We start from the raw sequence: 26,300 nt of genomic DNA on the forward strand, positions 1-26,300 counted from the left end.
CCAAATGCTTTCTGAACCCTAGAACAGGCCCCAGAAATCTAAACAGGTGATCTTGTTGTGGTTTGCAGTCCATACCTGAGAGCAYGACAATCACCCACCACAACTAGTGGTAAAGGGGTAGTGGGATACAGGAAGGAATACATATGCAACAAGATGCAGGGGCAGCTAAACTAGAAACCAGGACACAGATCATCTCAAAGGAATCAAACCAAACCATTCAGTGTTCCTCACACTTTTGTAGTACCTGGAGCACTGGCTATTGATGTTACTCTAACGAACGAAGTAACTTTTTTCAAAGCTGCCACTACATTGTAATTAACAAAAATATGTAAAAAACCCACCACAATGTTAAGGATGTTGTTACATCTTTTTCACAGAATCACGCAATTGTTTGGGAAGGAAGCAACTTTAAGGATCATCTAATTTCAATCCCCCTACCATGGCTTCAATCAGAGTACTTTAAAACATTAAGCCAAATTTACAATTGAACATATATCTATGATCTTCTTGGCACCCAGAGAAATCTTACTATAAAAGGAAAACAAAGCATGCCACTGGAATACATGAAAAGCCAGCCCACTTTTGAACTTCAAATCACTACTGTTTTAGTTACCCCTTCAAAGAAGGTGGATATGAAACTCATGCTTTTACCCTGCCAGAATTTGAAATTTCTTTTTTTGCAACAGCTTCTGAACAGTGCACTTCCTAGTTCTTGAAGTACACGAATTCTACTGAAAAGCAGTGACATCTGAAAAGCACCTACAACGAACATGTCAYGACTTTCCAACATACAAGCCTCTATTATTTTAAATACTGTGACAAGGTAATACTGCCACCATTAGATTTATCTAATCAACCATAAGATTTATTTAAATTTGACCTTTAAGAAAAGGCATTGTAAGGTCAGTAGGGTTTTGGWGACTTATAATTCTTTAACAATACCACTTCAGAAACAGCTACTGTTACCCAACTAGCAAAAAACCAAGACTGAATCCTATGTATTGTTTCTTATCAAAATTAATAGCTTAAGCAACCTTAGTTATTACCTCTTTCAACTTTTCACTCTTCCACACACAAGAAAGTATGTCAAGACATCTACTTTACTTATYCCTTAATCTTAGGTGATCCTGATACTTTCACAAGCCTTTCTTTCTGCTCTGAATTTCTAGTATTCCTTCCATTCAGAACCCTACACCACTATTGACTATGCGGTTTCCTGACAGAGCTCCACTTACCTATACGCCAACTGTAGGGAAAACACTGTTTTCACTTGAATCAAAGGGAACTCTTAAACATAAATAAATTCAGATTTCAACATAATCCCAAAGTTCATGTTTTGAATGAGCCCACCATCAGAGAAACCTGTTAGAGAACTCCAGAATATATTCATCTTTAATATTGGAATTTTAAAATTTGCAATTCACCTTCTCCTTTACATGCACATTTCAAACAGATACAATTACAACATGCAAATACATGGCTACACTCTCATCTTTCATTCAAGTCACAGGCACTCCAGGCAATCCTAAACAATTCTACAAAATTTACTGAAAGCAACAAATATATGCAACAAAATGCAGCAAGTTACACAACATACTGCTTGAACTGTGCCATACTTGGTAACCTCTAAAGCATCACACCACATCTCTCTCAAATTTTTGTTGTCCACTAAAGCACTAGGACTTGAAGGCAGAAGCGGAATGGAAATCTAGTTAAGCCCTCATATCGAAGCAATCTGCTTCCAGGCTAAGCACAAAGAGAAAATCGGGAAATGTAAGGCCACATGCAACCTGCAAGATTGCACAAAACTGTAGCACAGGTACTTTACTACTTCTGACTTGCATTCTGGCATTCTAAGACGTTATTTTCCTGAAATGTAGTGTAAAGATATATAGGTAGGAAAATTACTTTTTTCCATCCGATTACAGGATACTTTTAATGTTTTTGCCAAATTAAAGAATAAATATGGAAAAGATGGTTTTGCAGTCCTTCATGCTAGCATAACAATGAAGATTTTAAGGAAGTCTTGCTATCAGAACTACTACTGCCTATCTGCTACTGTAGCTGGTCGATTCTTGCACTCCAAGCTCCAAACCTGTATCATCAACGTGTTGAGAATGCAAAACTAAAACAGAGGTTTATAAAAGAACATCTGTACTTAGTAAACCAGGCAAAAGTATGCCTGCCATTAATCTCAGTGGAAAACAGCAACTTCTTGGCAAGCAAAACTACTTTCACACCAACTAATCTGTCATCAGTTTGATGCTGGAAAGTAAGAAGCCATGTAAGYAGTATAGAAGACTCAGAACATTGTAACCATGGATTTGGAAGAGGCTGCTGAAGCCTTAGTATGACTGGGCTCCTCATGTGAGTGGATGTATTACCCTTCTTAGCACACGGACACGGACACATTGATCAACCTAAGTATGGTCTTGCAAGTGCCAGTACTTCACTCCCAGTGATAGATGCATTTGATAAACACCTGCAAAATGCCGCCTAACAACTTATTTGTTAACACAGACTTGCTATGAGAGAGAACCACATCACTGTCTAGTCCTACACATGCAAACAGACTGATCAACCCTCAAGTTATTTTTTCATCTCACCCACCTGCTACTTTCACAGCTTCTAAGACTGCCCCATAGATACCTTAACCACCCCTTGGGCTATATGAATACCAGCTCATGGTCTAGCACACAGCCACAKAACTACCATTTGACTGGATGAAATCAGGACAGACACATACTTGACATACTTTATTACAAAGACTTCTGTTGGATGCTTTAATTTACAACAGTCTGACCATGTAATGAAGAATATACAGCTGAAAACAACAAACAGAAAGATAAGCCTTGAGAGTCAGAAACTGCACAGTTGTCAAAGAGTCAACTGCAAAAAAAAGAACACCCAGGCTGTGCAAGATACCCTATCATTGGACTAAATTTCTCAAGCTGTTTGGCATAGAAATCTGCATTTTGCAGTGCACCATTTTCACATGAAAACATGTGGACATTAAGTGGAAAGGACAGAAGAGAACCAGAACTCTCAAGCCCATAGGGCTCAGAAGGTGCAGTTTTCCTCTTTCAACTTCTTGCGATTCCTCTTAACAGTTCATCCAGTCTTCAAGAATCACATGCAAGAGCAAAACATAGGAAAATCTCACAAAACTGAAAAAAACACTGACAAAAAACCAAGCAACAACCACCAAAAGCCACTTTCAGAAAGTAAGAAAACAGTATTGTTTTTCTCAACAATAGCTACTAAATCCATGACACTGAAGACGGTTTAGCACCACATACTACAAGATGCAGTAGTCTAAAAAATACAAAAAAATCTCTGTCACAAATTAAAAATACATAATGATGTTCTAAGAGTATCCTCAGTTAGGAAATTTGTGAGTGCGGAAGCCATTTTCTGCCCATTAGAATTTAGAAGAAATTGGCAAGCGTGTATCTTGGCAAAAATACAGCTGCAATCCCAAAACATGCAAAAGCACTCCATAATTAAGTATCTGCCACCTCATATTAAAAGACTCTTGCAGAAATAAACATGTTTTTGTCCATCAGACACATCTTACTATTGAACTTTAGAAACTTAAACATACATTTACATATTTTTCTTCTACTGAGTTATRGCACTTTCATAGATTGAAAGGCATTGATGAAAACTGACTTTATGCCTATTTGTTAAAAAATAATCAGGCATTTTGGGAGATTTACTTACTCTAGAGACATAAACTTTATTAAGCACTGAAGATCCTGARCTGTTTAGAACATATTTACAGTTCACACAGAAAACCTTCAAATCATCAAAGGTGGAAGACAACAAAGGGCTGTTTAAAACCACTCCTAGGGTTATTTTTAAACAGGTGAGCAACTAGTTAATCTAAGAGCTGGTAGCTGAACTGATAAATATCAACAGAGATATCTACAAACCAGTATTACAGTCACTAAAAATAGCATTTTAATTCATCTTCTGAGGTTCTGCTAATGTCTTAGTTTGTATCATCTACTTGCTAACCTTTGTTTATTTTTGGCTAAACTGAACATTCTTTACGCTGATTTAATACAAATGTTTAATGACAGAGAAAGATCATAATTTTTTTTGTTGTACCTTTCCAACAAAGCCATTAACTTTATCTTCTCTTAAAAATGCCACTCCAAAGTACAACTCCACTATGAAACAGCTTAGATGCACAGCTGAGATTAAAATGATTGGGTTGGAATCTGATGTAGAAGGTGAGAAGTATTTGGTAAGATGAGAGAAGAAATAATGGAAAACATGCCTGGATTGTCCTTTCATCTTGCTGGGATCCTAAAACGGAATAAATACAACATGGGAAGTTTTATTGTGAAAACCTTCCTCTAGAGATACTACCAGATCAAGAGGGATCGGGCTGCTATGAAGTACCCTTCACTATGCAGGAAGACAATGGCCTCCAGCCTTCTCTTCTTACGGTTCTGAAGGATTAACTTCTTCTGAAGAAGACCAGCAGTTCTGATACAAAGTCAGAACACATGCTACAGGTCAGATCAAAGACTTCCCAAGGGGAAAGACTGAAGAACTTGCTGGCAACCASGCAGCTGAACCAACACTCAGGACATTTTAGGTTACTCAGGTACAAGCAAGTATCAAAACACTACACAATTTAAAATGGGTAAGATGAAGATGGTAGTTTAGCTGGTAGTTTAGCTTCAATTTGTTCAATGCAACTGGTACAAGTCAGTTGAAATAGAGACCACACAGGTCTAGTTTGCACTTTATAACTTAAAACAGTAGCAGAATCTCACACTTCAACGTCAAACCTTTAGGGGTTTTAGGTTTGCTTTGGTTGGTTGTTTTATGTTTTTTTTTTTTTTTGTTACATTGAAACAGTAATAAAATAATACCTTTCTACTTAGTGTAACTAAATAAAACATGTTTTGTTGCCTCACAGGACACTGATGCAAAAATAGTGTCTCTAAAATAACACTGATCACCACTCTCAGTGTTCTAGAAATGCAACAGCAGAAACTGCATGCTTGTTTATACCAAAGAGTAAATGAACAAAAGCTATATGTGAGATACAAGCTCAAAACACAGCCTTTAGACTCTGCAACTCTATTATTTAGTATGCCTAGTCTGTATACAATTTCTCGTGGTACTTTAAATAACACTCCATTAGACTTTTCATAGCAGTTTTTCTGTTAGGTCTTTGCAACGGCACACTGTTATCAAAGCTGCGGCTTAACACGTACGCCTAGCTCTTCTAACAGAGTAGGTAAAACTGTGCACTATGGAGCTAAAATGAATTTTTTTTCCTTCAAAATAATAAAAGAAGATGCACTTACACAAAGTTCATCTGGGAAGGTGAGGCAGAACAAAACAGAAACTAATTTACTTGGTCCAAGCCATGCTATAGTTTAAATGTTTTCTCATTTTGTGTGGGGTTAATACTTCAATTCTTTTTATGGATTTTTCACTTTTGGAGTTTCTATGCCCACCGCAAAACCAAATACCTTTTACTTCTGCACCAATCATCTCTACGAGCTGCACACAATTAAAACCTAGAAGTGGTTTCACTACCAGCAAATGTAAAACTATGTTTTCTGTCGGCTGTGTAACAGAACACTCAAAAATGCTGACACATACTAACTAGAKTACATTAACACCTTGTTAATCTGATAAAGGGCACAAAAAAAAAAGCTACTATACAGAAGCATCCTAACATCAATGGATTATTTTCTCTACCACAGGAGGATCCATTTCCTGAAGGCTTGTTTTGTGGCTACGGTGCCATTATTTTCTGTGTCAMTTCTTACACCTATAAAAGTCCTGGCTACTAAGAAATCGTTGTTTTACAATTAGCCGTAATTTATTTTATTTTTAGTAACGTTACCCATTCATTAAATGTAACCGAGTCTCTTTCCCTTCCCTGACTACACAGTTTGCTTTATACACCCAATATGGAACTATAATTTACCAATCCCTGGCTGAAACATAGAAGTCTTTGGAGTTGTGCTGTAACTGGAACAAGCTCCATAATTATAAGGAGTGGAAATCATCTTGCATCTTGTCAGTCTTCATTAAATAACACTGATCCAGAGATAAAACCAGCAAAAATACGAAGATTAACGTTATGATCACCTTGTTCTTACCATTTAAAAAAAAAGCAAACCAAAACAAATCTGCTTCAGCTCTCCACAGCCGTTAAATAAATAAATACAAAGAGATAAACACGCCTGGAATAGTTACTAGTATTTTTTTTTTTTTTTAAAGATGTCTTCACGCCCATTTAACTGAAACACAGGATCCTAAACTTTCTGGGCTATGAGACCACTACCAAAATTCAGACTTGCTGGCCAGCAGTACCCAATGGATCTGAGTAGTTTATAGGTGCGATCTTTCCCGCGCACTGCACCACGCCCCGAGGTGCCTTCTGTCCCCCTACTACTCCCTGCCTAACCCCAAAGCACACGCGTACCCGGAGCCCAGCCGCCAGCCGGGCAGGAACCAGCACGTTGCCCGCAGCCCTGGGCAAGGCAGGCTAGGCAAAGGCAGGCTGGGTGGTGGAGGCAGCCGAACCAGGGCACAGGCCGCACACTGCTCAGGCGTTGTTGTCAGGGGTCGAGGCTGCTCCGCGGCCCGGCAGGCGCRGAGGGCTCACCGACGAGGCACGGGAGGCATGGCCAGCGGAGAAAGAACCGAAACTACCGCGGGCAGCAGCTACGCCGGACCCACGCCTCCCTCTCCCCACTCCAGAAGGCCCGTCCCGGGGGCGCGGCCGCAGCGCGCCGTGCCCGCCCTACCTGAGGCCGGGGCAAACACCGGAGCCGCAGCCCCACCACCGGAACCGCCACCCACCGCGCGCTCCGCCGCCGCCGCACACAGCGCATGCGCGCCGCCCCGCCCACCGCCCCGCAGCGGCGATCGGGAAGGTGGGCGGTGCTGTCGGCCCCGAGGCATGCCGGGAGTTGTAGTTCCGTGGAGCTCGCCTGGCGGTGGGGTTGATGCTCGGGGCTGTGGTCCCGGCGAAGCGGTGCGCCCGGGCGTGATCGCGCCCTGCCCTCGCGGCTGTCCCTCGGGACTGGAAGAGCGCACTTGGCACGCTTGTGGGCTTGTTTGTGAGTGCCGGGGGGCGCTGWCTTTCCCTGCGCCCACGAGTATCCGGGTCAGCGGGAGAGTCCGATGGCGTCGCCTGGCAGCGGCCACCGCCATCGTCCGGGAGCGGTGAGGCCACGGGGCGGGCGATGCTCTGGGAAAGGAGACCAAAAGCTGCCGCCGGCAGGAGCGGCCCGCGCTAGCCCGGGAGCAACTGGGCCGGAGGCGGCAGCGTGGCCGCTCCGCTCCTGCGGAGCGCAGGCTGAGCCTGGGAAAGAAGCGTCCCGCGRTGTCTGCTCTTGGCTGGTGCCTCTGCTGCGCCTCATTGAGCAGGCGGCCGCCGAATAAGGCAGTTTGTTCATTCAGCAGAGCTGGAATGAAACGGGGGCAAAATTGTCTCCGCAGCATCCTGGAGGGATCGCGGGCTGGGACTTTATCATTCCCGGGACTGGGGTACGCCAGTTAGGAGAGAATGGGAGCCCTGTAGATCCTCTCTTGGTTGGGGCTCTAGTGCTTCGCAGAGCTACTCCGGGTAAATTTGAATTTGAAAGGCAAAAGTAGCTTAAACTGGGTTGGTTACCCCTAGTAGGCAAATGCGGACTTAGCAGAGCACATCTCCCGCATGACCGTGGCACTTCCTGATATTTAATCCCCCTCGAGKGTAACTGTGCTGCCCGTTATCCACACCTTGGTGGGGATAGAACAGCTGTTCCTACTGGTGCTTGATTTCACTATGATGATAAGGTATCACCATGTGATATATGAGAGCTGGAAGTGGGAAAGGATTGAAAGTAGGGTATTTGCTTTCAGAATGGTTTTGATAAGCAATTTCAAACTTCTAAGTTCTACATCTCATTGTTTAAGAAAAAATGAATACGTTTAAAAACTGATCTTTACACAAGTATGTTATTGAAATCAAGTAGTATTCAATTAATTGAATAACTYAAGTAATATTCAATTAACATAGAAGTGCCACTATGCTCCTTGTATTATCCTTGGCCACCTACAGAAAAACAGAAAAGCAAAAATGTATCTAAGGTGTTGTGCTTGTGGAGTCGTGGGTTGGATGTACTGTGTGTTTTGTGTTTAGCAAACACTGAAGAAATGTAAATATAGGGGAGCTCTTAAGTAGTTCACATATTTGGAAAAGATGAACAAAGGGTCATTTTTATCCTCAAGCATACAGCTGGATTTCTGAATCTTACAGGTCTACTTTCAGAATGCTGAGGCGTATTTGTTTGGGAAAGTAATACGAGTTTCAGCCTTTTATTAAGGAAGGAGGTTTCAGTTGGAGTCTTTAAACTTCTGAATGAGGAACTGTATGCATGATGGATCAGGTCTCAAAATATTGTGCTCAGCATATAGCATTGTTGAAGTTACCGATTGAGCTTGATTTTTTTTTTCTATAAAGTACATACCCCTGCTGTGTCATTAGTTTTTTGACTAATACTACATTTATTATTCTAGTTAGCTTTATTTCTTTCTTAGTTTTTCTTAACCATTTATTCTATATTCATAATTTAGGGCAATAAGTGCATAAAAATGTTCTATTTTAAACTTGGCAGAATTTACTTTCTGAAATATTGATCAGAAAGTCTAGAGACAGCTCCAGAATAGAATAATCCAAGATTAGATAATTATTAATAGAATAGAGAATAGACTAATCCAAGATTTCCAATCCCTTCTGCCTTTTTCAGATACTCCATGGGCTTTCAGGTATGTGAGAAATCACAGTGACCCACAGCAGCCAGCAGGTAAGCAGTAGAAGAAAACTTTCCAACACTTTTTGGTGAGATTTTTCCCACCAGGTGGAAAATCTTTTGGTGAGATTTTTCCCACCRGGTTGATTCATGCCTTTTGTCAACTCAAGTATGCTAATCTAAAAGAAGTTATATTTAAATAGGTGTTCACAGTATCAAACAAAATAAGGTGTTCATTGTGTTTTAAATATTAGAAATTATTTTTGTGAGTATAAGAAGATGTTTATCCTACAAGGGCTGGTTCAAAGGGCATCCATTTGTGTTTGTTCGTTAGTATAAAAATACCACATTAAGAAATGGGGTAGAAAACAAGGATATTGAACTTAAAGTGCAGTTTTCATATGTGTCCTGATCTCCACTGGTAGTTTAAAAGATTCACTGAGCATGATGTAGTTGTTAACTTAAAGAAAAAATGGTTTTATTTTCACTTCCCAGTTTGCAATAGATCAAAATGTGAATGGAATGTTAATCAGTGTTTCAAATGGATACAATTGTTAAAATAATCTGGTGTGGTTCAGTGGCCAGCCTCCATTAAATCATTTGACCTAAAATTGATTTCAACTGATAATACCTGATAGCACTTTAATTTTTGTTCCAGGAAAAAGAAATTGTAAGTTCAATATGGCACCCATTTTAAATTGGAAGAAGCTCATGAAAGTTGATCCAGATTCTCTGCCTCATCAAGAGGAACTGGCAGACAGATTGCTGGATATACTGTTCAAGGTGCTTGAGAAAAAGGGAACATGAGGGTTTTGTTATACTTTCTTCCCTAAACTCTCTGCTCCTTCACATACAYGAAAGATTTATTATTTTGTGGATTTCTTTGGTATTAGTGTAAAACTATTATTGTCTCTTTCCTTAGGTTGATGGAAAAGACATAAAAACTGAAACTCCTGAAAAACTGATGCACCTTTTTAAAGTTACTCAGTCTCTACTAAAGGTATGTATTAATGCACACTTTCTACAATTCTGCAGATGCATTTGTTTTTTTGGTGTTTTTTCTTTTATTTATTTATTTGTTTTTTGTTCAAATGGAAGCATCATTGTTATCTTTTTCCACTCTTCCTGAAAACACCTCAGGTTGCTCCTGAGGTAATGTATGTGCTAAATGTGTGCTTGCACCAAAGTACCTGCTTGTAGCTGTTGGAATTTTCTAGTGGGAAATGAAGTGAATTAGACTCAAATAATTATATAGATGGAAAATGCAAACAAATTTCTCAAAATAAAAATTTTCGGTATTTWAAACACGGGTCTATGGAATAATCTTTTAGTTTATGTTGGTAGTAAATATTTCTTCTTTGCTTACTATGCTTCTTTTCTCAGATGAAAGCTCAAGAGGTAGAACTGGCACTAGAAGAAGTTGAAAAAGCTGGGGAAGAGCAGGCCAAATGTGGTAAACAAGCTTTTTTGTGTTGTTCCTAAATGATTTGTTAAATGTATTTTTCAGGTTTTTGTTGTTTTGTGGGGTTTTTTAGGTTTAAGGAACTGGACAAAATACCAACTGCACTGAAGTAAATTGCTTCAATGAAGCCAAATATTTAAAGACTAAGGTTAACCATTGTTGTTTTATATGCTTTTTAGCTTGTTGGGTAATTCACTCTATCTGTTCTGTTTTAACAGAAAATAATTTTAAAACAAAGCTGATGAAACTTCAAAATGAATTAGAGGTATGTTTTAAAATGTCCTTAGTTTACAGAATGCTCTGGTGGGTTTTTTAAATTATTTGATTTTAGACTAGTGTTGTAATTTTGYGAAGGTATGAAATAGCCCTACATTTTAACAAATGCTATTTATTGTATTTTTGAATATGCACCAGTCTTGGGTGAATAATTACATGACTTTTTTATATTTGAAAAATCCCATGTATTTTAGTCTTAACATCTGCTTTCATTTTTTTTCATTGTTTGTACTTTGAATAGCTACTGTATTTATAACATTATTTTAATGTTCATAAGTTGGCACAAAGATCTGCTGGTGGTCGTGATACTCGTTTTTTGCGTGATGAGATCCGCCAACTGGAAAAGCAGTTGGAACAAAAAGAGAGACAGTTAACAGATATAGAAGAAGAACTGGAAAAGGAGAAGAAAGTGAATGAACAGGTAAGAAGGACTTGAGCTTGACATCTGTAGAAGCTGTTCTGTCAACTATTTTGAAAAGTTGATCTTCTGAAAAAGGCCTTTGAAATTTAAAAAAAAAAATTCCAAACCACTGATCAAATAGGACTGCTGCACCTTTGATTGCTTTTTTTTTTTTTGCTGGAGTTATTTGTGGTGTTTGTGATGCAAATAAAGCTTTTCTGTCTTCTTGTAGCTTGCTCTTCGAATTGAAGRTGCTGAAAATGAGAACATCAAATTCAGGAGAGAGGTTAGCAAAAATTATTGCTGATTTCAGTAAATTTTCTAACTTTGTAAATTGCTATTTTTCTGTATTTATAATTTTGGTGTGGCRTGATGTTTAATTTTGGAACATTTCCTGTTTACTACTGCAAAGTAAATRTGTTGTACATCTGCTCTAATGAAGCTTAGTTAATTGAGGCCAGGAAGTCTCTGCATTTCATTTGCATAGTCCTACTGTGCATTAGTTTGGCCTGGATTTTGTGTTTTCAATTTTTAGTATTTTTCTTAAATGGTGTTGCCAAGTAGATTTGTGTAATTATTGTCGTGGGATAAAACTTTGAGAATATTATGTCAAAATACGTCTCTACATATGTCTGTGTATGTATATGCATTCACTGATAGAAAGCTATTTTATTTTGTCTATATTGATTAACATTTAGTCTTCCTAAAGCAAAGGAATTTCTAATTTCTAATATTTTTTTGTTCTTTTGGTCTTGTTTGCTTCTTTTTAATGTGAAGAAAAAGCATGTAAAGAAAAAGGTGAGGCTTCTAAGACTTTTAAAAGCAGACTGTAGGACTTTGAATGGGTTTTGACTGTCTTAGCTCTTTGTGTTAGCTTGCTAGAAGACTTTGTCTTCAACTCTTAAGTTGAATTTAAGTTGGATTTAAGTTTAGATTGCTTTTTGTGCAGAATGAGCAATTGCGTCAGGATGTAGCTGACTATCAGAGGCAAATAGATTCTCAAAAAGAAGCAATTCCATTACGAAGAGGAGAGGTTTCTAATTACACATCACAGTTGTCCAAAAGAAGCTCTGAGCTTGTCCAGTATTTGGATGAAATTCAGGTAAAAATCTATGCATTCTATTGACCATCTACTGGAGTTTTACTGACCCTGGTGTCTTTCACGATGCTCTGTCAAGTTCATAGTATAGTAGTGTTCTGTCATACATGCAGTCTGCATCTATGAATCTGACAGACGTAGTAAAGTTCCTATTAAGGCAATATGTCTTCTATTTGCKGTTTGGATTTGTTGAAATTGATAACTTAGAGGTGAAATACTCTATTCTGTGCTAATTTCATATAAAGACTTTCAAGTTCTTATTCAGGTATTAAGTTGATCATTTTCTAAAAGCAGTGTTTTCTTTATTTTTGCAGAATTTGACTGAAGCTAATGAGAAGTTAGAAATTCAGAACCAAGAAATGAGGAAAAATCTTGAGGAATCAGTGCAAGAAATGGAGAAGATGACTGATGAATATAGTAAAATGAAACTAATTGTGCAACAATCTGATATTATTATGGATGAGTTAAGAAAAGAGAAAGATCAGTACAAATTTCAAGTAAGAATAGACTCATTTAATATTTTTTTTTTAGGTTTCTACTCTGTTTTCATATTTTAACTTAATTTAAAACATTCTACCTATGCAGTCAAAACCACACACTCCTCTAAAGTAATGCTCTTTAAAAGCAGTGTGATCTTTTAATGTGGTACCAATTTTAAAATTTGACTGCAGATCACAAAAACTTCTTTTGTACAAAATGTTGGTCATGCACAAAAGTGATTCCATTGCTGCTGTAATGCTGCTCTGTTAGAAGTTATGTACTTGATGTAGTGTGTTTATATTTATACACAAAACCTTTTTATAATGTGATGTTCATCCAAATGGCATGTCTAGGTTCAGGATCTTTCAGACCAGCTGAAAGCAAAAAATGAGGAAGATGATCCACTCATGGCAGCTGTAAATGCAAAAGTTGAAGAATGGAAGGTATTTTCTAATACATTTTTAAAATAATTTTTAGGAATGACTTCAGGTTTTCTGATGGTATTTTTCTTCTTTTCAGAAAATCTTAGCTTTAAAAGATGATGAGCTCCTGCAGTATCAGCAAATGTTGTTTAACTTGGAAGAGAAAATGAAAATGATCCAACTTGATGTAGACAGAAACAGTATACTGTCTCTTCAGCAGGTACAGTCCATGTGACAAACTGTACACATACAAATCACCGTTCACTAAACATGCTAATTCCCAAATATATATTTAGTATCTCATTGTTTGCCAATATGAAATACTTAAGTTTGAGAATTATGAGRCACGTTAATCCATTCCACTGTAAAGTTAGCTTAATAGACAATGTACRAAAGAAAGTTCTCTGTATCTGTGCTTGTATGTATGACCTGAACTCTTGRTTGTTGGTTCTGTTACTTTGGTATTTATCTTTTCTAAATATTACATAGTGTTTTTAAAATATAGCTTAGTTTCTGTCCACTAAATGTGTTCGTTAAGGAACATTCTTACCTAATGCTTTATTTTCTCTGTTCATTTGTCTCATCTGATTAAGTCTGTGGTTCATCATGTGGCAGAGCTAGCTAAATTTCTGTATCTCTCATATTCATGCAACATGGCATAGTTCTTTATGATTTTGAATGTCTCTRTTTTCTTAAAAAATAAAGCAATACCTCCTCCCCTTCCCTCCCAAAATAATGTGATCCATTAGGAATCCTGAAAATCATGGAAAGTGTACTCTCCTATTCCAGCATGATTTCCTGCCTTGCTTTAAGTTTTTTAAGTAAATGTGCTGCATTTTGGGTACTTGTATACCGAGCATTATGGTGAGRTATATTTATGCAGTCTTCCAAACCTAGTGACAGGTAGCTTCTTGAGAGAAAAGAACTCTAAAGTACCAACTCAGCCTTAGGTATCGGAAGAGGAAGGCAGCTGAAAGTAACTTTGATAAGCAGCTACCTGTTTTCGTTGACTAGACTGTTGGCTGTAAACGTTGCTTTTGGGGTGAGAGGTTATTATTAGCATGGCATTTTTAAATGTTTTGTGGAAATAAACATGTGTTTTAAGCAGACACATAAAAATTAAATCAAATTACTGCTCAAGTTTTTCCTCAGAACAGACTGACCTTGCTGTCGTTCAATGTATGTTTGTTCGAAAGGGTTATATTTAGTTCTTTACAACTTTGCTAAGCTCTGCTTTTAGATATGGAATGTGGTTATATTTGTAAGAAAGCCTAGGAGTTTGTTTTTAAGTACATTGGTATAAAGCAAGGACAGCAATACTGAGATTTTTACATTTTTATTTTGATTAATGCCTGTAACTGTTTTAAAGGCTCTTTTTATCTTTTTCCCATTTTACTTATTAATCACAGAAAAAATAAGATTAAACTTTCTATGTTGTTTCTAGAGTTCAGGTACAAGTACAGAAACAGCATAGTATAAATACAAGTCACTTTCACAGTCTGTGTGTATATGCATGCAAAACAAGGCATTATATGAATTTTTTAAAGTTAGATGACTTGCTGAAAAGCTGTCTACAGTTCAGGTGTCATGTAAGATGGATTGTTAGTCTTTGCAATCTTGAACTTGTATCTCTCAGTTCCCAGTGGCAATTGTTTATGAGGAAGCTGCAAAAAACCTGTATAATCTGTAACTTTTCACCTAACACTGGCAAACATTGAGAGTACTGTTTCCATTTAAAATCATTCTGCTAAAAGGCTGCTTTTTTCCTATGTTTGAGGGCCTTGTTTTCACTTTTAAAAAAAATTTTCCTGCTTTGCATTTCTATACCAAACTTCTAGGTAATATCTGAAATCTCTGTTGTCAGTGTAGTATATTTGATTTTCTATAAATTGCTTTGTATTAGCTACATGTTATTTCTTTGTTTACCATGTGGTGTTGGTAGTTTGCCTGTCAGTAAAGAAGGATCCTTTAATGGAATTTCTTTTTTTTGCATGTGTAGGATGTGCAAGAGCGAGATRCTCAGATAAGATTGCTTACTGAGCAAGTTGAACAGTATACTAAAGAAATGGAGAAAAATGCATTTGTTATTGAGAAATTAAAAGATGATCTCCAAAAAGATAAAGGTAACCTGACTATTTTGTATTTACATCAGAATTAGGAGAATCAGAAACCACAAATTTACTGTACATTCTTTGTTTTCTAGAAATACAGGGGGWAAAATAATTGTAGTATTTGAGTAATTTTTTTTCTTCATGTCCTTTTATTAAATGTTCATGAAAAGTTTAAATTTATCCAGATTATCTCAGTGGGGTTTATGGGCAATAAAACTACCTGATCTGTAAAAGTTAGAGCATAACGTATAAGGTCTCAGCTCCATCAAGAATCGAAAAGGAGTAATAGCATGCAGTTCCAAATAAATTCTGATACCACTTCTGTGCACTCATTTATGATAAATGTTTGAAGAAACTATTGGGGGTAAGAAAACCCAACCTCTTTTATGTAGTCTCTTGTATTTTTCTAATTAAAAGGAGCAGGAAATTAAGGTCTCTTTTACAATGTTTTCTGAAGTGTTTCTGTCTTGATTAGTGGCAGATAGCAAGAATTCCTAGTTGAATTGTAAACATCAAGGTTTTTGTTTCCAGGTTACTCATCTCTTTCTCAGCAGAATCAAATCGGGGATATGCAAGAAAAGTTAAAAATGCTAGAAGAGAGAACTATGGAGGCTGAGAAATCAGCAGAATTGGCAGAAGCACATGCTAGAGAAAAGGACCAAGAGCTTGTTGAGACTTTGAAAAGAATGAGAGACTATGAACTGGTAAACAGTTTGTCAGAGTGGACAGGGTGTTCATTATATTTGTAGGAGAGCATTTTGTCCTTCCACATTTATTGTTGACTGTGTTCTAATCAAAATTTAAATAAATTACTTTGATGCCCTTCCCCTTCCTCTTCCCTTCTCTGTTGGACAGTAATAGAGCACTCAGGATGTGGTTCTTCAAAGGATCACATAGTTGGAGGAGTCACTTTTGAAATCTGTAGTCAAGGATCGATTTRTAAGATCTGCCTTTTATTCAGCAATTTATTTCACTAAGCATAGTGCAGAAGAGTTATAGAGGATGAAAAGAAAAAGAAARTTTTTTTTTCTTGTCTGTATAATGATGCAAGAAAGATTCTCAATCTGTTCTAATAAGTCTTCTACTGATTGTTTTTCTTTTACTTCCCATGTGGGGTTTTTACAGGGAATATATGGCTTGGAAGAAGCTGTTGCTGAAATCAAAGATTTAAGAAAGCAAGTCAAAATACGAGAATGTGAGATTGAATCATTAATTAAGGAAGTCAATAAACTTGAACTTAAAATAAATGACTTTCTTGATGAAAATGAAGAACTCAGAGAGCGCTTAGGTATGCTCTATCCAGTACATGTTCAATTATTTGTTGTGTGAAAAATACAATAGGATATTATAATACAAATTTTTATTCTACCAAGTCACTGGTAACAATTTGGTATTTTCGGTTAATATTTCCAAGTAGTTTTAATTAGTTTGGACAAACTGCATGAATCAACTTGGCTTACAGGTTCCTTTGACTGAAGAAWGTAGGAGAATAGGTTATCTTTTTGGGTTTTGATTTCTCTTTCACCACRCACCGCCTAATAAACTTCTTAATACGGTATTTGGGAACTGGGGCATCCTGAAGTTGTAATGCTAGATGAAAACAGAAAATTTCAGACATGCTTATTTTAAAATTGAAGAATTTAAATGTAAATAAAGTTAATTTTAGGTGCTACTTTAATACATTTTTGGGTTTTCAGTAACTGATAAAATTCAGCTTTCTTCTGGTTTTAATGACTGAAGTATAAGATGTGTGTATACGTTACATAGATAGTTATGTATTTTTATAGATAGTTGAAATATATTCAACTATCAACAAATTATTTTTTTTAATTCTACTTGGCTAGTTAAGTTGTTTTGTAAATTAACTGCATTAGCTAACATTAATGTTCCTCCTTAATGTATATGCTGTTATACTTTGTTTTAGGTCTTGAGCCAAAAACAATGATTGATTTAAATGAACTCAGAAACAGCAAAGCACTGAAGCAGGAGCAATATAGAGCTGAAAACCAGATTCTTTTGCAAGAGGTAAGTGATAAATCCTATTTTTGTGTAACAGCTATGTAATAAATGTGTATTTGAACAAAATGGAATACTGATCTGTGGATAATAATACACAGATCGAAAGACTGGAAGAGGAAAGAATTGAACTGAAAAAACACATTCGTAAGTTGGCTCAGGAGAAAGGAAGAAGAGTTGCAACAATAGGTAGGATGTTTTTACTATAAACTGTCCTTTCAAAAATATTTTGTTTATACTTATTAATATAGCTACGTTATATTTACTTCTTTGTTTGAATTAAAAGGCTAAATACTTCACACTGAACCTGTAGGAAGAGGTGASTGCTTTTGGATTTCCTAATCTTAGAGCCCAGTATCTTTTTGAGTTGTAATTGCTTGTAATGGCTCACCAAGACTTCTGTCATTGCCTTGCGATGGGTGCAGGATGTTCTCCCTAAAATTTCCAGTAAATACACTTAATTCTTGTGTCTCAAAAATCTTAAAATTTCAATTCTGTGCCACTGAGGGTAGCATAATGTGCTCAGATGGAAAGGTAGAAAACTAGAACTCAGTTATAATAAATGGAATATATTCTTTTGCTTGGAGACCAATTAAAATGTCATTATAAWTCATTACTTGTACATCTCTTAGGATTGGATGCTGATAATATGGAGATGACTGATAGTTTTACTGAAGAGAAGGAAAAGAATATGAGGAAGTTGGATTGCTTGAGCAGACATGACATTGCTGAAGAAAAAGCAAAGGTAGATTCATAAAGCAAGTTTATAAACATTTCTTGTATTTATCTTTCATTATCTAAAAAAACTRTTTTGCAAATATATATTAAATATTTATCTAAGGTATTTTACTGACTATAAAAAATCCCAAAATTAATAATTGGTAATATTTTTAGAAGACTAAGAATATTCTATATTTTTTGTAAATACAGGCCATGTAATGTGGAATGGAGAAATGCACTTGCAGATAGAGTAGCACCAGTTGAAATTCCGAAGTCAAAGAAAAATATAGCTAGAAACAGGTTGTGGGAAATTTACTTTGAAGAGCTTCTGGCCACATGAGGGTTCAGATCACTTGGAAAAAACCAAATACTTTTTCTGTTCATTTAGCTTTTAAACATGTTATAGAGTGGCAACTAGTTAAACACAAATGTAATTCTGAAACTCTTASTGTTTTCGTATCACCAGCAGAGCTACAATTCACACAGCCTTACAGACTTTTGGTCTGTACCAGACCACTATTCCAGCTGCTGCATGACCTGAGAATACCTATTTTGCTCTGGACASTTACACCTCTTTTAATTATTCCAGTGAATCAATTTCTGTTCATATTTTAGGCAAGAAATCAGTATGTAGACTGTAAAATTTTCATGAATGCATACTTCAAATTTGAAAAAGTTCTGGACCAAAATAGTACATTGCTAAGATTGGATTCTGCATATTTTTTGTCTAGGAGAAATTTTGTGTTTTTTTTCTTTAGAATGACTATCTTGCAACTGAATTACATCAGAGAGAGAGAGATTTGGAAAAGAGCAGGACTGTAATGGTCAAATTTCAATCTAAATGTAAGTTGTAAGTCTAAGTTCCCTAAACTAGGGAAGATTATCAGGTACCTGTAGATAGTTTGCTTATTTATTTGTTCTGTTTCCATAATGTGATCATAACTATCAGACTTATAAAAAAKTTTTATGTTTATATTAGTGTATATCTTTGCATGTGTGTGTCAATATACACATATAGTGTATGTGAAAGTCAATGATAGTACATGAAACATCGTTTATTCACACTAAAGACAGTAAAATACGATCTCTTATGTTTTTCATTCTTGATTCAGATCCACTAAGGGTTTGAAGTGTGTGTGTGTGTGTGTGTGAGTAATCCCAATTGTAATAATTATACAACTTGAGTTTTCTGGCTCTATGGAAGTGCTGGGGAATTGGAGCCATTTGCTGCTTACTAATATATGTATGTAAGCTGAAAGGCACTGCTTGAAAACTCTGAAATAAAAAAAAAAATATTTCCCAGGACAAGAAGCTTAATTTTTTCCCCCAGAGAATGTGGATTCTAAAAATTCTTTCTGACATTTCAAAATAGAAATGGTGAAAACTGGTCAAGTTTTTTCAGTTCACTCATGGATATTCAGGATGATTAGCCATATTGTTTGAATTCAGAGAATGTCCTGACAGGTTTGTTGGGGTTTTTTACTTCACAGACTTCTTGCTTTATGCTGGAAATTGGAATTTCACTGAGAAACTACTGGTGGTCGGAGTCTTGACAATCCTTGGCAGTCACATAATTTAAATGCTCCTTTTTGTCCTCAGTCTGCAGAAGGAATTCAGGCAATTTTTAGATACTTCATTGTTACACCCAGACATTTACAAGATAGCCATATTTCTGGACTGGTGAGAGTCCGGCTGCTTAAGAAGTTTAAAGTAGAATTAAACATTGAGGACTGGAAGGTTAAATGAAGTCTATTGCATTCACATGAAGCATTTAATTACCTTTTTTCTTGGTATTTCATCAATAAGAACTTTCTGGATATTCCTAGCAGCTCTGCTTTTAATTTCCTAATTGGATATACCTATGTATGCATAATATGAATATTATTTTAATTTATCAAATCAATAAGATGAAATGCCCTAGGAAACAACTCATTTTTTTCAGTGCTTTTTAACACAACTACAACTTCTATTACAGTAAAAGAGCTGTCAGAAGAGAATAAACAACTTGAACAAGGAATGAAAGAAATATTGCAAGCCATCAAGGAAATGCAGAAGGATCCAAGTATGAAGGGAGGAGAAACAGCCTTAATAATTCCTAGTCTGGATCGTTTAGTTCATGTAAGCTTGCTATGTAAAGTATTATTTGGCTTTATAGGATTTACAGAGTATTCTTGTCTTCCTCAGTTATTAGGTTATTGTATAATTTAATAGTAGTTTCTTTCAACATATGCTTTCTTAGTGTGATTCCTCTTTAACAAGGTAAATTAAATTACACAGGAGAAGGGATTGCAAATACAATTAAAAAAACTCTTACCTTCTGCTGGATATTATAAAACTGTCCTTGGCAAATTTGTTTTTCCATTCATAAAGCTTAGGTAAAAGTTCATTTGCCTGTCTTTTAACTCTGTGGGATCTGCTGGAAATGTTTTTAAAAATTTCATTATTCAAACATCTTGCAAAAAATTAGCAGTTTTCCAGGAAAATGTAACTGTATAAGTCATAATCTATGGCAAATATACCACCAGGAAACTGATAAACAGATTTTACAATGTTAAAATGTCATGATTTTTAATAATTTTATGTAGCCTAAACTTGAGGGCTCCAGTTTACTATGAAAAAGCTTTTCTGCACTTTTTCTCTGATTTGTTAATTGTTCACTGTATTAGGCAATGGAGTCAAAGAATTCAGAGGGGATCTTTGATGCTAGCGTGCACTTGAAAGCTCAGGTTGATCAGCTTACAGGACGAAATGAGGAATTGAGACAGGAGCTGAAAGAGACTCAGAAGGAGGCAACAAGTTTGTCTAATCAGCTGGCAAGTGCCAACGAAAAGGTATATAATTTACTTTATATAATTTATTTTGTACTTCAAAAGTGGCTGTTCTGATAATTTAGAGCAGTCCACACAATTTATAAGAGACTGAATTTAGCTTATAGGAACAGTGTGATTGTATAAATCTTACAGAAATTTATGTAGTGGACCTACTAATTAATCCATTTCAAGTTCAGGTTACCCTTCTTAATGTTGCTTTATCCTTTGAATATTCTATCCTGTTAAACACCAAGCATGCCTATTTTCTGGGGAGAGCTGTGYCCAAAAAAGCTCACAAATCTGTCTTAAAGAAGCCATGAGTCTTGCATTTATTATAAATAAGTAACAGAAATTAGGTGTTTGAAATGATGAAGCATTCTCTAAAGTCTTGTTTTAAGAAGTACAGTTCATTCTGTGGAATGCTTCTTCTAGGGAAAGAAGGAGGAATGCAATATTCTCTTACAAGAAGCCARATTTAAATTTACCTTTTGTGATTATCTTTGGTGGTGCAAAAAGATTTGCCAGAAATGAATCTTCAAGAATCGTGTTTTACATACTGTTAGAGAACCTGAGTGCTTTTAAATTAAATGAAAAGGCAAATATTTGTTTAAATACAAATACAATACAACACAAGTTACTTCAAAACTGTGAAGTAACCATTGCAATTCGTTTTTTCAAAACTTAATCTTACTAAAGGAGTAGAAATGCACTATGTTTTAAAGTATTGGGAATAAAACTGTGGTAATATGGTAGTTGCCCTGATTGCTGGGATAATTTGATAAATTTGACTAAATCTATTGTGCATTTAATTATTTATGAAATCAGCATTTTAAAAAGGCTATTTTAAGGAGTATTAGAATGTTTTAGAATATAAGTGAAAATTAATTAGGTTGTTAATTGCAACTGATGTAGCAATATATTTTCCATCAGTTTTTGAAATCTAATAGCAAGAGCTATTTCTTCATGGTTTTGTATCCTTTCTTTAGATTGCACAAATGAAAAATGAAATTTGCTTACTGCATCAGTCAGAAGGAACCAATATTGTCTTCCAAACAGTGAATCTTCCAGAAGGAATGGCTCCTTCAAGTGCTAATACGATTAATTCTCTGAATGAATATTTAATACATCTTACACAGGTAACTCATATATTCCTTGAAATACAGAGTATTCATAACATGTATCTAATTCCTCTAAAATGCCACKTGTGGACACGAGAGATCTCTCAAATATTATTTTGGTGTTCTAACATCTACTAAACTCTGGGCTATTCTGTTCTTTAAAGCTGTGTTTTGCTGTACTATAAGCCTGAAAGGTAATAGTTAACTAAATTTTGGACAGCAATTCAGATTTTTTGTGTTATAAATCTAAATTTTCATCTAAATATTTGCCCACTCTTCCTTCTGCTTCCACAGTTGCACTTTCTGTGAGAAATTGTCTCTTTCTGCTGTCTGGATTCGACATCTTGAGTCTGCATGTGCAAATCCTACTTGAACAGTTTTTCCCTATAGAGTCAAGGTCTCTTATTAATTTACTACATAAATTTTCATTCCATTATTTGTCTAAAATGCATCAACAATCGTAAATAGAAACATAAATACATTGAAACAGATGCTGGTAATTCCCCTGGGAAGCAAAGCAAACAGGCATATAGTAATGAAAAATTGACTCTTTCAGAATTGGAGTAAAAAAAAGTTGCCTTTTTATTACTATTCCTATGTTAAGTTTTATTATTATTAAGTTTTATTATTTTTCTTAAGACTCCTACCACCAGTATTTACTTTTTCATTAGAGAATATTTTTTCAACTCTATATGCTTATAAAGTAGAAGAATATTTAGGAAAATGAGAAGAAAATATCACTTCCCATTTAGACATTCAGTTAGTATTTTTTATGGGCTAGCTACAGGTCATGGTGTTTTGAACTTTGAGGACTGTAACCTACAGTGCAATTGTGCTCTATTTCACACCTGTGAATGTGAATGCCAAAGCTCATTGGACTTTTTTCATCTGTTGCTTCTAAAGAAAAAATATATTTCATATCCTTAGTTCACACAGTTCATGGCAGAAGCATCTATCATGAAAATACAAAGGACTGCCATTTTGATTAAATTGATAGTTCAGTGTTTAGAATCTATATTAATAATTTCTGTATTTTTATTTGGAAAATAATAATTAGGAGCTGGAAAACAAAGAAAAGCTACTTAAACAATTGGAAGATGCAGTAGARGACTACAAGCGAAAATTTGCAGTAATTCGTCATCAACAAGGCTTGCTGTATAAAGAATATCAAAGGTATTGCTCTCTTTCCTGAATTTTGAAAGTTCAATTACCTAAATATTTAACAGTCTTGAAACAAGATTTGCTGCTGTGTTGAAGTAGTTTTTTGGTTAAAGTTGTAAGTGCTGCCGTGTTTGTATACGGACTCCATACATTTTCTTGGGTCCTGTAAAGACTTAGAATAACTCTTACAAAACTGTTTTCTGCTGGACTCCTCACATGTTGCATATTTTACCATGAGGATTTCATTGTGCTTGCTGCATCTTATTAGAACCTGCTATGACAGACTCTTCAGCCTCATATTCTTTGGCTTTCAGGTATGAGTTTYAATAGGTTTTTGGTAGCGGAGAGGACGGGAGGAGTGAAAGCAAACTGCTATCCAGTCAGAGATCTCTGAAAATTTCAGGTTGTCAGGATTTTATGGCTGGTTTTCTTTCAGACTCTTAGTTCTTTTATATGCTTCAGTGAACCTAAATTGAATAAAATTACTCTTACAGTTAAAAAAATAAATCCTCCATCTGTGAGGAGGATAGGGATGAATATGATGATTTGGATTTTTCAAGTAACAGTTAGTTGAAAACTCTGAATTGGAATGAACAGTCACCTGGATGGCTTCTGGAATAAGGGTTTTAACCTTTCAGAAACTTTTGTTTGTTCTTTAAATCAGCTCAGGTCTTCACACAATGTTATCTCTTTTTTAAAGAGACAGCTTTTTTATTAAAGGTTGTAATCTACTGCCTCATTTACTACACATGAGATATCTCCAGTGACAGTTTCTTCATAATGTAAGAAACTAAGGTACCTTGTCTGAAGAGAAAAAACTACTTCTGAAATACCCTTGATTAAYCATTGTTTAAACTAGCCTAAACTATGCCATACAGCCTATAGGAACTTTCTTATTAGACATGTATGGAAGTTCATAGTCTTTTTTTCCCCAAATAAATAAGTAAAAATGGATAGAGGAAAGTAGTTTGGGCAAAGTGGAGCTGAATAAGCTGAATGTTTTTAAGTTTTGGGTGTGTTTTTCACTGAACGAAACAAGGGTGGGAAGTTACATCCTTTATGCATTTGAATTAAGATAAGTGTAATAGAAGGAAAGATTTTTGGGCAAAAAAGTAGGAAATTAAGGCATATATTATAATATATATTTGAAGAAGAAATAAGACACTGAAGAATTATTTTCATCATTGAATCAAGTGGCCTAAAAAGAGGCTCTTGTTTTTCAGTAAACCATCTACAATTTATCATGTGTATTTCTAATTACATTGCTGCTAAAATTAAGTACTTTGATTTGCAGTATCTCAGAGCTGCTGTTGAAGTTACAGTTTTAAAATTCATCATAATAAATTAAAATTCCTTACTGTTTTAGTCAAAAGGAAAGCTGGCAAAAAGAATCAGAAAACATTAAAGAGGAAATGAGAAAACTCAAAGAGCAAAAAGAACAGGATGCTACAAAAATAAAAGCATATTCTGTAAGTAATTTTGTTCCTTTCATTTAAAAAAAAATACTTTAGAACATAGAACAGAGGTTTTAATACACTACCCTCATTTGTTTGATGRGGGAAATGTATACACACACCTTGTGTGTGTACTCTGGGGTGCTGTGTACATGTGGTGGTGCCCCAGTGTTGTGTGTTGGCCTTCCTGCGGGGTGCTAATCCATGCACTGGGGAGAAACCACTCTAGGAGGGCACATCACACACCTGAGATGTGGGTCCCTAATTGTTGCACTTAGTACCTCCAGACCATTATCTGGAGTACYGAGGGGTGGTGTTCAGTGGGGAAGAATCACTCACATCTGCGCAGAAGATGCAGGGACATGGGAGAAAGCTGAATTAAGTTTTGAGTGCTGCATTATAACCCTTTCTGCCCCTGCTGTTAGAAGTTTTTATGCTTTTTTTACACTAATTTTCATGCTGACAACTTCAAGTCTCTATTTTTATGGTTACGGTTCAGTGTGGTTCATGGTGATCTTTCCCTTTAACATAATCGGTTTTGAGCAAATGCGTTCTCAAGCTGTCTCCGGTGTTCTGTTCACACACATTATTTACACTCACACTGCTCTCTTAACAGCAGTTGTTATCCAGGCTGCTTGGAAGGAGGAGATACGGTAACCCCTTGGTAAACACATTAGTTTATACTAAGAATGAAGGTTATTACTTTTAATTGCACTTTATTATATATAACTGCTAATTTAAATGAATATTGTTTCAGAAAAATAGGAAACAGAATTCACCTTTCTGTTTTGATTTACTTCCACTGTATCTGAATTAAATATTACATTAAGAAAACTTAAAAGTACTGGTGGTATTTAAAGTTCTTGGAATTGATGTAGGTGTCTTATCACAGACATAGTGCAATTTTAGATAGCTATGGGTGGTTTTGGGCGCCAAACTGCAAAWTTTAACTGAAGACATACCTGCCTATCGTATCCTTTTGGAGAAGCAGACACAGGGCAAGGATATCACAGGGTGTTGAAAGTAGCTGTGGATGTTCAGACAGAGTTCTAGCAGCTCCACTTTCTACTACCTGTCTCCTTGGCAAGCTGATGTGTGTGACAGCAAAGCTAAAGCTCACATGACTTCTGAGATGCCATAGTTTGCTCTCCCCACTGCTGCCCCTCGTGAGATTTTTACGTGCATGCAAACATGTGCACACATACACAGAAATGTTTCTATAGGAGGGATCCTGTGGTTACTTTGCAAGTAGGGGTTTGGTCTTCAAAGTAGGACATAATTAGGGTTTGTTTAGAACCACAGGACTTCTGTCTTGTGTAGAAAATTGTTCCAATGGGTTTTTTTTTATTCCAGTATGGAAGGGAAGACTGATGACAGTGAATGTAGAGAACCATTCTTGTTCTAAATTTTAAAAATGTCAGCATTGATTAAAATTCCAGTTAGTCAGTCAAATGTACTTAGCTTCTGAAGATTCATCTTTTTCCTAGAATATTGTATGCCTGAGCATCTGTTGAGTGTTTAGAAGCAAAAAAAAAATTAATTCTGATGGATTAATGCAATTTTTCCACCTACATTTAAAAATAGACCAGAAAGCTTGTCTATGTAGTTGTGCTTTGCCATATTTCTGTATGAGGTTCTTGTTAAAAAAATGTTTTACAGAATTTACTCGATGCACTTCAGATGGACCCTGATGAAGGAAAAAAAGTACTTGCAGAAAATAATAGAAAAATAACAGTTTTACGAGTTAATGAAAAATCACTAACGAGGCAGTGTACCACTTTACTAGAAATGGAACGGCACCTCAGGAAAGAAAATGAGAAACTAAAGGGTGAAATAACATATATGGAGACTGCAGTTACAGGGAAGATTGGAAACTTGCAACGATTCAAGGTATAGTTTATAGTAGTAATAGCACACATTTTTATTTTTTACAATTTGGAAGTAAATACCCTTTGTTTTTAAATGGAGTCAGTACTAGTTTCTTGAATGCA

General features: G+C 36.0%; 1 protein-coding gene across 6 annotated transcripts in view; it reads left to right on the plus strand.

Annotated features, from left to right (window-relative positions):
• The first annotated feature begins 6,935 nt into the window (after nucleotides 1–6,935).
• Nucleotides 6,936–26,300, plus strand: part of CEP290 (centrosomal protein 290) — a 48,557-nt gene continuing 29,192 nt past the window's right edge. For 4 of the 6 annotated variants that reach the window (XM_057383347.1, XM_057383348.1, XM_057383349.1 and 1 more), the window contains exons 1-25: nucleotides 6,936–7,103; nucleotides 8,778–8,834; nucleotides 9,439–9,563; nucleotides 9,703–9,780; nucleotides 10,164–10,233; nucleotides 10,461–10,507; nucleotides 10,796–10,939; nucleotides 11,151–11,204; nucleotides 11,868–12,020; nucleotides 12,332–12,514; nucleotides 12,851–12,940; nucleotides 13,017–13,139; nucleotides 14,919–15,042; nucleotides 15,562–15,734; nucleotides 16,156–16,318; nucleotides 16,955–17,055; nucleotides 17,148–17,235; nucleotides 17,679–17,791; nucleotides 18,525–18,609; nucleotides 19,742–19,884; nucleotides 20,433–20,597; nucleotides 21,563–21,712; nucleotides 22,752–22,867; nucleotides 24,222–24,324; nucleotides 25,969–26,199. In XM_057383347.1, coding sequence (XP_057239330.1) covers nucleotides 6,944–7,103; nucleotides 8,778–8,834; nucleotides 9,439–9,563; nucleotides 9,703–9,780; nucleotides 10,164–10,233; nucleotides 10,461–10,507; nucleotides 10,796–10,939; nucleotides 11,151–11,204; nucleotides 11,868–12,020; nucleotides 12,332–12,514; nucleotides 12,851–12,940; nucleotides 13,017–13,139; nucleotides 14,919–15,042; nucleotides 15,562–15,734; nucleotides 16,156–16,318; nucleotides 16,955–17,055; nucleotides 17,148–17,235; nucleotides 17,679–17,791; nucleotides 18,525–18,609; nucleotides 19,742–19,884; nucleotides 20,433–20,597; nucleotides 21,563–21,712; nucleotides 22,752–22,867; nucleotides 24,222–24,324; nucleotides 25,969–26,199 — 3,039 coding nt within the window. In that variant the 5' untranslated portion in view covers nucleotides 6,936–6,943. Of the gene's footprint in view, nucleotides 7,210–7,292; nucleotides 7,534–8,777; nucleotides 8,835–9,438; nucleotides 9,564–9,702; nucleotides 9,781–10,163; nucleotides 10,234–10,460; nucleotides 10,508–10,795; nucleotides 10,940–11,150; nucleotides 11,205–11,867; nucleotides 12,021–12,331; nucleotides 12,515–12,850; nucleotides 12,941–13,016; nucleotides 13,140–14,918; nucleotides 15,043–15,561; nucleotides 15,735–16,155; nucleotides 16,319–16,954; nucleotides 17,056–17,147; nucleotides 17,236–17,678; nucleotides 17,792–18,524; nucleotides 18,610–19,741; nucleotides 19,885–20,432; nucleotides 20,598–21,562; nucleotides 21,713–22,751; nucleotides 22,868–24,221; nucleotides 24,325–25,968; nucleotides 26,200–26,300 lie in introns of those variants that run through there. The other 2 variants (XM_057383350.1, XM_057383351.1) reach the window with 2 other exon arrangements.

Source organism: Malurus melanocephalus, unplaced genomic scaffold (genome assembly GCF_030028575.1).
Source record: "Malurus melanocephalus ecotype Western Australia unplaced genomic scaffold, MMel_1.1 scaffold_626, whole genome shotgun sequence".
Classification (NCBI taxonomy): Eukaryota; Metazoa; Chordata; class Aves; order Passeriformes; family Maluridae; genus Malurus; species Malurus melanocephalus.